The 11,341-nt window shown below is 40.1% G+C and overlaps 1 protein-coding gene and 1 long non-coding RNA gene across 3 annotated transcripts in view; one reads left to right on the top strand and one right to left on the bottom strand.

The window, feature by feature from the left end:
* Positions 1-11,341, top strand: part of klhl5 (kelch-like family member 5) — a 47,907-nt gene that overhangs the window by 26,173 nt on the left and 10,393 nt on the right. For both annotated transcript variants that reach the window (XM_024289873.2, XM_024289872.2), the window contains 6 exons: positions 916-1,092; positions 3,978-4,114; positions 4,483-4,679; positions 5,728-5,940; positions 8,842-9,028; positions 10,901-11,125. In XM_024289873.2, the coding sequence (XP_024145641.1) occupies positions 916-1,092; positions 3,978-4,114; positions 4,483-4,679; positions 5,728-5,940; positions 8,842-9,028; positions 10,901-11,125 (1,136 nt within the window). The remainder of the gene's footprint in view (positions 1-915; positions 1,093-3,977; positions 4,115-4,482; positions 4,680-5,727; positions 5,941-8,841; positions 9,029-10,900; positions 11,126-11,341) is intronic.
* LOC112157237 lies at positions 7-4,591 on the bottom strand. The gene is made up of 3 exons (XR_002921112.2): positions 4,455-4,591; positions 860-1,082; positions 7-741 (listed from the first exon to the last, which is right to left on the bottom strand). It is a non-coding gene; the product is annotated as an uncharacterized LOC112157237 (long non-coding RNA).

The following is an 11,341-nucleotide window of genomic DNA, read 5'->3' as shown; positions in this document are numbered from 1 at the left end:
AAAAAAAAAAAAAACAAGATTAAACAGCAAATGTGGCTTGATTTATAGCACAAACATTTAATTTATCACTTTTGCTCACAAAAATATATTTAAAGAGGCTTAAAATAAAGTATTTTTTTAAATAATTGTAATCTCAACAAATACTCACAGAGGGAGTTTCCATTCTTTCCCTATTTATTTTAATATATGGAAAATTGGCACCGTTTGTTGGATCCCCAACACACTCATGAAGCTTCAAAACCCCTAAAAGTGATTTATTTATTTTCCATCTGTGGAACAGCAGTTGTTCCACTTTTTCCAGTGTTGGCTCTCTGTTATTCTGGGCCAATCCTGACACTTCTTTTGTCGAATGAAAAAAAATGTAAGTCCGGTGCTGAGTCATAAATTAAGTGCCGTTTTGGGAGCGATGATGGTGGAAAATTCTCGGGTAGCTCGTTTCTAAGAAACACAAAACCGAGGTATAGACTCACACATCCAGCTTTGCTTGCTTGTTTGTTTGTTTATTTATTTATTTATTTTCAGCTTTGACCCTACCTGGAATGTCTTTTCATTGATGTGTTACTGCTGCACTCGAGCTAAAAACTGGTTACAATTAAATGAAACGGGGTAAATTACAGCATATTTATTGAGCTCAGCTCCCGCTGTGATTTTAATTGGCTTGTTCTCTTTTTAAGTGTTCTATACTTATCTCTCCTCTTGCTGCTTGTAACTAGACCACCAAAAAAGGCTTTTTGTATGCTCCTGGCAACACACAATAACCCAGTTAAAATGCAAAGAAGAAGAAGGAGTCCTTAAGAATATGATAATAAAGAAAAAAGTCAGTCAAGATGGACTTAAGCAGCTTAGGCTTTACGCTCACCCCTGTGAATAGCAGAGAAACAGCACTTTGTTTTCCTCTTTGCCCTGCGTTCACAGGACATCCAATAGCACTGCAACGCTGTCTTCATGTGTGTCAATGGAGCCAGAGGACTGCATGTTCACGGCTTTGTCCCATGCTGATGTGACTTTCCGCAAGATGGAGGGCTACTTGAGGACCAGACAGCTGTGCGACGTCATCCTTGTGGCTGGAGAGAGGAGGATACCTGCGCACAGGTAACAGCACAACAACAAATTGTTCTGGGATTGTGAATATTAAAGGATATGTTTGTTTATACTACAGTCACAAATGGGCGTGAATGATAGGGAGGCATCTGCAGAATCTTCAAGATTTCATGCCACGATATCGTTGGTGTGGTCATGAATGTAGACGGTGGCTGTCATCTGTCAGGGATGATGCTATTATTTGAACTTTTTCTTAAAAACTCTTCGACCACCTTGCAGCATGTAAAAATGTGATGCTACCTCCTAATTACAAATGCTGCTGTGCAGCCACCTGCCAAATTTGATGAAGAACTTGTTCTTGGGTTGCCGTGGTGGCCTTTTGGGATATTTGACCATAGTCTTATTAACTTAAATACTGGTAAGTCAATCTACAGCTTTCATTAAAAAAATGGCACACGCTTTATGTGCTGTGTTAAAATCTTTAAAGCGTTTTCACATCCACCACACCAAAAACAACATACAAAAAGTCCCTTCTATTTTTGTTGTATTTCTGCATCACATGAACTATAGTTAGCAGTCTCTTGTGGGTCACACAGCACTCATCTGCCTTAAAGCCCACAATATCCTGCTCTGGCTTGTGTTTGCTTTTGGCATATGGCCACTGGTTTGCACACACCAGCAGGAACATTTCTCTTCTCTCAACACCTTCAACTTTTGTCCCATTTAATGAAATCCGTCTGGCACAGGAACCATGAGCATCGACCGCTCTGACGTTGTTGTGTATGCATGTGCTGTTTGCTGTATAAAATGTGCGCTTGTTAAAGTTGTTCTACTTGCAATTAACTCTTTGTATTTGTAGAGTCTCCTGTTTTTAGGCTTAAAGCTTTGACCCTTTGTCTGTCGTCCTCTTCCTTTGTTTTAATTTTTCTTTGCAGTGTGCACATTCAAAGGGTCACTTAAATCAAAGGCTATGGGTCACTGAATTTGATTATTCAAAATGAACCAATATCAACTATTGATTGGATCATCAACCACAAATTATGATATAAAGTTAGTTTAATTATAAAGTCCTGGGCATCATCACACAAAAACACAACAAAATAAAACCCAACTTCACAACCCCATCCAGAACTCTTTCAATGCTTTAAGGATAGAAATTTGACTAGGTGGTGTAAGAACACATGGTGCATCAAAACCCCTTTTAGGTTTTGTAAATCCATCATGTTCTACTTTGTCTTTATGATGGCTTTCAAGATATTTTGTGATCTCTGCTTTATGTCATTGATAGATTAAACTGATCATTGTATCCCAGAATATCATAAACATAGACTTCAGTTACAGCAGCACAAACAGGGGCGTTCATCTATCCACTATGACTCATGACAATCCATTGTTATTTTTGGCTCTACACAACAAATGTGAATCTGCAGAGTTTACCAACTTCTCTATTTCCTGAATTTCCTCCGTTGTTCCACAAACTCGCAAACATGTGGCAATCCCATGAGCCACATGAGTGTCACGACCAGCAGCTGCACACTGGCACGGTTGGAGATAAAGTCACGGGACCATAACGTCCCTCGAGGCTTCGTTATTATTTTCCCCGCTCACTGTATTCAAGGGTAGATGAAGTGCTTGTTCCAATTATTCAGTCTCACACTAGTTGTCAGTGTGCAGTTGCCAGCTTTTACCCTCCTTTGCTGAGATCGACTCGTCTGTTTCTTGTTGTCCTCGGGCATTTTGTCGCCTTGCTACTCTCTCTATTAATTGTGTGACGCTCCCTGACTGTCCTGTCTTTCTTCAGTCTTATAACCTTTCTCTGAATGTTGGTTTTTGTTTCTCCTAACAAGTTGTAGGCCCCCATGAAAGCTAGAGTGTGTGGGGAAAGAAGGATTGGGGTGGAGGAGGGTTACTGTATTTGAAATCTTGCAGGAAAACTTCCTGCTGACTCTAGAGTGTTTTGACAATTTTTTTTCTTCATAAAACTCACAAACGCACCACAGGTACAAAGCTTGTCTCTGCTCCAGGCTATTTGTCAAGGTTTCACTGACACACTTAGCGATAAGGTTGTACTCGTGTGTATACTCTATACATGCACTATGCTTAAACCCATTCGAACCCTGTGAAGTCTCAAACACTGAAGGACATGCAGCTTGGAGGTGAGATAAGCGACTGTATCACATCTGAGGGCGTCTGCAAGCCGCTATTCTTTGTCATCAATTAATCCAAAGGGTATTTGTATAGTTCCCTGAAAAGGAGTTCAGCAGTAATCGATCATCAAGGTGGTGTCCTAATGGTGCAATCAATAATAAAGAGTGGAATGACATCATTGGTTGAAAGGAATACAGTCCTCACAAAGCTGAAACCAGGTCACAGTCAGCTTCGAGGTGACTATTATTTATGTCTTGGCTTCATCAAACGCCACATCAGTCACCACTCCGACATAATTAGACCAAGGAATCAAACATAATTGTCCCTTTTATTGTACGTATATGGCACTGAGCTTGCTCGCCATTTTTGTTGCACCAGTAATGTTAGGTTGAGGGAGTAAACAAAGAGATGATGGGAAACGAGGGTAGGATTACGCCACAACTCTGAGGCGAATTTCTAATGAACTACTGCCGCTCTACAGAAACTATGTCCTAGAAAATGACAGTTTTTTTCTTTTGGCCAAAAACAGCATAATCATAATTAAAAGGTCATTGGGAATGATTTTACAATAAATCAAAAGATGATTGGAGTCTGAATTTAAATATCTACAATGTCGACAAGCTGCGCCAACTTCCATTTTGATTTTATTGTGATCATGATTCATTAAAGGCCACAACAACACAGATTACGCTAAAGCTGCCTAAGCAACGCTTGCAGTAATGAATAATCTAACAAAACCAAAAGGTCGTCTGTTCGTCTGTTACAGCTGTCTTCTCTGTCCTCCCCAGGCTCGTTCTGTCATCTGTGTCAGATTACTTTGCCGCCATGTTCACCAGTGATGTGAGGGAGGCCAAGCAGGATGAGGTGAAGATGGAAGGAGTAGACCCTGATGCATTGTGGGTCCTGGTTCAGTATGCATACACAGGTATGGACACATTCCTGCTTTCCTTCATTATGAACTATTTGTTTTTGATCGGAGACGATGGAATGGAATGACCTCTAATTAAAGTGAAATTGGTTTAATGCAGTGCCACAAATGCGTATTTATCAGCCAAGTCAGATAAACAATATTTTTGTTGCTGTATCCTCACCACACAACACTTCCACTTGAACCCACCCAATGAAAATCTGTCAGTGTGCTCCTACAGACATCAACAGGTTACCTTTTTTGGGAGGCCCCTGATTATCCTGCAAATAGCTGCTTTAGCTTTTCTAACATGTATGCATAATTAATGAGTAATATCAGATTGTATGAATACACTAACTTGATTTCTCTCTGTTCTTGTTCGTCAGGCCGTCTGGAGCTCAGAGAGGACACCATTGAGTCTCTGTTGTCAGCCTCCTGTTTGTTGCAGTTGTCATCGGTTGTCCAAGCCTGCTGTTCTTTCCTCGTGAAACAGCTCCACCCGTCTAACTGCCTCGGCATCCGCTCCTACGCCGATGCTCAAGGCTGCAACGACCTGCAGAGGGCTGCTCACGCCTACACCATGGTGGGTACAGACCACACAGCCCGCTTAGATTGTAATCTCAGCTCATGAGCAAATAAACAAATTATAAGCATTAAAAATTAATGGCTGTGTTTTTAGGGCACTGCTATTAAATGTGTATTTTATTTTTAACTGCCTTCTTCATATCCATCTCTGTTGGTTAGGTGTTGGCCACAAACAGGCTTTTTCTTGACAGCATGTGACAGTAGATGGTTTTTAGACCAGGGTTGCCATGGTGACAGTGAAAAGCCGCCTTGATTTTTCTTTTTTCCTCCTCATTTAGTCATTTCTTTGTTACTATTCTCTCCTTCTGCGTCTGTCTCTGTCAGCATCAATGTTCATGTGTTCTTCTTTCTTAGAAATAGTCAGTTATTATGCTGTAAAAGGGCCTCTTGCTGGATTTTAGGCGCATCATTAAACGCATAATTTACATGAATGCTACAGTCTTTGCGATTCATCTAACTAAAGGCTCCACATTGTGTACTTCTCCCCCAGTGTGAGAGCTGAGAAACAGCTTTTCTATGAGCCTGCTCAGATCTTTATCTTATAACAATATTGTGAAAAAAAAGCATTGAGCTCGATTTTACAAAACTTTAATTGAGAGCGGGGAGCGTCGGCTGAGAAGGAACTCATTAAATTTTGTTCCCGATGTAAATCACAACCATTAAAATTGCAAAAAATGAAAGAAAAAACACTTGCCTTAGTGATTATGGGACTCTCCCAGAAGAAGGTCAAATTTACATGATTACTTATCTTAGTTATGAGCCTATAACTTGACAAAAATAGGAAGTAATATTGGGAAACCTTCACTTTTGATTATTGTATGACCATCTGCAGATTAATTTTAGGATGTATGAAAAAAAAACACTTTAGAGCTGCTCAATTACCCTCTACCTCATAAAGTTATTGCTTAGTCAAGCGTTTTTATTCTTCTCTCATGACACAGTTTCCACCTCATTGATGTGTTGTTTTTTTGGGTTTCTTTGCTTGTTTTTTGCTATTCCCCTGCCAACGTACCACTAAATCTCACCCAAACTCTTTTATCCATCAGGAGCACTTTTTGGATGTTATTGGAGCCCAGGAGTTCCTTCTCCTCCCAGTGGAGGAAATGGAAAGACTGCTCAAATCTGATGACATCAACGTGCCAGACGAGGAAACGGTGATAACTTCATTGTTAACCTGGGTCTCTCATGATGCTCCCACCCGCCATCACCACCTTCCCTCGCTGCTGTCTCACGTCAGAATACCGCTGCTGCAACCACAGGTAAGAGCTGCGAAATAACCAAGTCATGCACCAACATGTGAAAAATATAGTGTAGCTCTCTAATTTGAATTGTCTACTTTTAAAACCAGTGGAGTTTTGCGTTAATTTTAAGCCTGCTTCCAAACTAGCATCCAGAGAGGACACTAAGTCTGATATTTTAAAAGGAGAACAGAAACTCTGAACAACCTAACAAGGAGAAGTCATCCTTTGATCTCTGCACAAACTTTTTTCCAAAGCTACTTCACAGAATCCAAGTACAAAGCAGACGTTCTTCGTTCCAAAAGATTTTTCTTTACACGTTCTGTCCTTTCACTGTGGACAGAGTATATCCTTCAAAAAACAGACTTTCAAGCCAATAAAACAACATTAGTGTCTTTTCTACTTCCTTAGACATTGGTCAGATGAATCCACACATCTGGAACCAATCTGACTTGAATATTTTAAGAAAAATATATATATATATATATATTTAATGTCTTAGCACAAATTAAGATGTCAGCTGTCCTCTTAAAGTCAGAAGTAATCCAGCTTTTATATTCACCATGTAAATGACTAGGTATGGGATAGATGTGTTAGTGTCACATCACATTCATACAGAAACACACACCAGAGATCAAGCTTCAGACTGAGATTGCAGTTTGCTTCTTCACCCGAGAACTGCACAGCTTAAAGACCCACTCCCATGAAAACTGCGTTTTTAACATGTTCTTGTGGCTTTTTTTCTGACAAAATATAAAGAAAATTAGGCTCAAAATTATTTTCTTGGTTCAAAGTGTGAATCAGAAGAGGATAAAGAAATGCCATTTGGAAAAAAAAGCATATTTGTGATGTTAATAAAAACATTAAGTGGGCCACAAACTTCCTGCTTTGCTTAAACAGAGAGCTCTCAGCAACAGGAAGGGGAAGGGGGGGCGGGGTTGCTCCACACCAACATTCAAATTTACTCAGGTGAATTTCTAAAGAACTCCTACCACTCTGCAGAAACTGTTCTAGAAAACCACACATTGTTGTTTTGTTTTTGTTTTTTTGCCTAGAAACGGCATAATCATAATTTAAAAAAGGTTTATGATAGATCAAGAGGATTGAAGTAGGTCTTTAAGGAGATGACTTTTTTGTTGACCTTTTAATGCTATAGCGTTTAAAAGACCAATGAAAGAAGAATATGGTCAAAATTTTCATCAATCTGAGCTTTTTTTGGATTTTATCTCAACATTTGTGTAAAAAACAAAAAACACAGATAACTTTGGCAGCCTTTTGAACTAAATGCTCATAGAGTAGCCTATAAACCTCACTGAGTCTTCCAATCAATACTCATCAACCAATTACTCAGCTTTTTCTCCTGGCTACTGGGCCATTACTGATCTGAAAACTATTAGTTCTCTGAGTTAACAGCATTAATCCAGGCTCCATATACTAGTGTCACATAAGGCGCATGTGGTTTAATGGTCTCAGATGTGCATCTTTGCTTTTGGAGCGCCAGTCCTTTGCGTGACAGTTTGTGTGACGCATTTGGATCAGTTGCAATTCTGTGTTCCTAAAAGTGGGCCAGTATAAAAGACAATCAATTAACCAAAGAATGTTCATCTAACATTGTTAATAATGTACCAATTTAGGGAAAAAGTCACATCAGACTAAAAAAGAAGTTTCAAGAATGGCATCCACTTAAATTTTGTCATATGACAGCATAAGAAAACCGATTTAGTACCAATTTGTCTTACCAGACAGGTGAAGAGGGGTCTAAAGCTAAACTAAAAGCACTCACCTGTGAGGTGTGTGTATTGGTGTGTCTGTTATAAACGGTTGCCATCCTTTTTTCAAGCTCCAGGATAACGCAAGCTGCCCTGTAAAGAGAGGACAGGGAGCAGAAGGTGGGACACCTGCTGTATTCAGTTTTATCTCACCCCTCCACATGCAGCCTGTCACAGCACGATGGATAAATGACTACAAGGGGAAGGAAAATGTTTCTCTATATCTGTCCTCCAGCAAATATGCACACATAAATGACTGCGCTTGTGTGCAATTGAAGTGCGGGGTGATCCTTGCGTGAAAGCTGCTTATCCATTTGTCATGCTTGTTTTATGCTCTCCAGTTCTTGTATCCAAATTAGATTTTGTATCCAGTGACCAAGGCGAGCTATTTGGGCCAAATCCTTTTGATTGCGTTGGGCGAACTGGGAAAGGGCACATGTGCAAGCAAGACGTCCAATGTAACAATTGTTGTTTGATTGGATTTTTTGTATTTTTTTGGAGCCTCGCTCAGTTTCACCAGTAAACAAATAAGTGCAGACACAGAAATTGAAAAACCTGAAAATTGCTTTATATGCCAGGTAATCCTAACTGTTGCTACACACGCACACCGAGACACACAAACACATTCCTATCTAAATGTAAATCATGTAATTCTTGCCTTCGGGGAGAACTTGTCTCCTGCCACCCTGTCTCTCACAGGCAGCCGTTTCCTCCAGATTTATTTTAAGAAACAGTCTGGCGGATCGAGGGCTTCATGCTGCAGCCTCGGGTTGTTTGTGTGCACGCGTGTGCATGTGTGTGTGTTCGGAGGTTAGGGGTATTGACTAGAGAGCTGATGAGATGTTGAAAACAGATTAGAGTTCTAGTGTGTCAGATGATTGGTGAGTACATGCTTGTGCATGTAAGAGACGCGGGGAGGAGAGGGGGCTCTAATAGCCGTTGGTGTGATCTGATATAATCTCTGAATCGATAAAACAACAGCCTTTTTGAAACCCCTCCTCAAATGGAGCAAAAGACATGGTAGCCGACACTTGAGTTGGCCAGCATCCATATTTTTGTGTAGTATTTACACGTTGTGATTATGTAGCAGTGATTTTCTCTGGATCCAGTATGTTGATATGTGAGTCCCCCCCTTTTTTTCCCATGTGTGCAGTTCTTGGCAGACCTGGAGTCTAATCCCCTCCTCCGTGACAGTGTGGAGTGTCAGCGACTCCTCATGGAGGGGATGAAGTATCATCTTTTGCCCCAGCGCCGGCCCTTGCTGCAGAGTCCTCGCACGCGGCCCCGCAAAGCCACCGTGGGGGCCATGTTCGCTGTCGGGGGTATGGACGCCTCAAAAGGTATAAAAAGCCTAATAAAACTACGGTCAATTACTCCAAAATGCCACCGCGTGGCGACTTAAATGAAAGTTTTTCAGCAAATTTCTTATCGAGAGGCAGCAGTCGCACAGAGGATTAAAAACACAGTTAAAATCTTACGTAGAGCAGACGATTTTGCTACCGCCCGGGCACATTTCAAGGTGCAGAGTGACAGTCCAGTAACATGGAGTGATGACGTCATTAATAAATTGGGCGATTACAGGGGAGATCGCTGGCAGCAGCTCTGACTGGGCGATGTCTATTTACTTTAATGACCACAACAATTAAAGAAAAAAGCAAAAATTCGGCTGCGGCATGAAATCTCAAAGATTCTGGTGATGCCTACCCATCACATGTGGGCAGTTCTATTTGTGACTGCACCTGCAGAGTCAGTGAAAATAATTCAGTATTTTCCGGGATATAGGTCGAACTGGAGTATAAGTTGTAGGAGCAGAAAGAAAAAAAGAAAAAAAAACTTAATATATATATATATATATATATATATAACATAACATCATATTTTTTTAAGAAAAAAGAAAAAAGAAACGCACAAGTTGCTCCGGATTATAAGTTGTACTTTAGAGAGAAAAGAGTACCGCCAATACGTAATGCTGCGTTTATACCAAATACAATTCATGCATCAAATTCGGGTCCACTACCTCATTCGATGTGATCAAAGGCGATCCTTAATGCTTATCCCAAAATGTGTTCATAAAATAGACACTCCCATCGTGAGTGGAAGGGAGTTACTGCCAAGTCTATAGCCTCATCGCTGCATCAATAAAACCCAATCAAACTTTATTTATCGAGAAGTGCTTCTTATACATGTGTAGCTCGAATTGCTTTACAGTTGAAAACAGAAACGGACAATAAATAAATCCATCAATAAAAAGAGAAACACAGTCCACTCTTTACCCACCCCCTCCCTCTATTAACACACACAACCAATGACCCCGCAAACAATGAATACTTATTAAAGTAAACTCTGAAAGAAAATTAAATAGAAGCATTAATTCTATATTTTATTTAGAATACACAGAAGACAAGGATTGACATTAAGAATTTTAGGTTTGTTTATTTTTGACAATTTCTACAAGCATTTGTAACCACGTCCGAACGGCTAGGTTCATAAAATAATTCAGTCTTAACCTTTTACTGGAGGAAGCAGCATCTGAATGACTTGCTGTTCCACATTAGTCCAAGGAAAATCTAAAAAAACGAATAAAAATTTCTCGATGCAAATAAAAAATACCATGAAATTTAGGAGGAAAACGATCAGATTGTCCTCCATGTTTGTTTGGCATCTTCTTTTGCGTTGCTATCAGTAGCATAAATATAAACACACACCTACAGGGCCCCCTAGTGGTAGTTAGTGGTAAATCAACCAATATTTGAGCCAATATTTGTTCTTTAAAAATGACATAAAACTTTTATGTCATTTTTAGACCACACCCCTGGCTAAACTATGATAAAAAAACACAACTTATAAAAAAAATAAATAATAAAAAATAGGGAAGTCAAAAGTCTTCCAAGAGGAAATCATAAAATGTCCTTCATGAAGGAATGAAACTATAGAATTATCATCAGATGTGAGCAGCTGTCTGTGAGTCAGAGTGCACTTCAGTCTGCACAGGAGCTGCAAAATGCATAAGCTCATAAATAAATGTGTCAGAGTGCAACAGTGCAGCCCATCATGCATAATACATGCTGTTGAACGGTTGTTTACATAATGATATGTAAATAGAACAAATAGTTCTGCAGCTGCAGAATCATGGTTCTGGTCTGAAAGAAGCGGTGAAGTAAACAGCTTCTCATCATTCTCATCTATTCTGTCTTTTTTTTTTTTTAATCCAGGTGCCACAAACATTGAACAGTACTGTCTCCGTCGGGACACATGGAGGCAGGTCGCCACCATGAGTGGGCGGCGACTGCAGTTTGGTGTCGCCGTGCTTGACGGACGTCTCTATGTGGTCGGAGGCAGAGATGGACTCAAGACTCTCAACACTGTGGAGTGTTACAGTCCTCACAGCAAAACCTGGAGCGTCATGCCGCCCATGTCCACACACAGGCACGGTTTGGGTAGGTATCCCTTTAGGCAGAAAAATGACTCGATAAACCAAATATTAAAGACACATTCTTATGAAAATTGTGTTTCTAACTTGTTCTTGTGGCATTTTTATGACATGTATAAATAAAATTAGGCTCAAAATTGCAATTGTTAGGATATCTGCATTCAAACTGCTGTCAGTCAGGAGCAGGTGAAAGAAGGCAGCTTGAAAAAGAGCTACACTTGGC

This window comes from Oryzias melastigma, linkage group LG1 (genome assembly GCF_002922805.2).
Source record: "Oryzias melastigma strain HK-1 linkage group LG1, ASM292280v2, whole genome shotgun sequence".
Taxonomy (NCBI): Eukaryota; Metazoa; Chordata; class Actinopteri; order Beloniformes; family Adrianichthyidae; genus Oryzias; species Oryzias melastigma.
The sequence above is the reverse complement of the archived record's forward strand: the minus strand, read 5'-3'. Positions and strand labels throughout refer to the sequence as shown.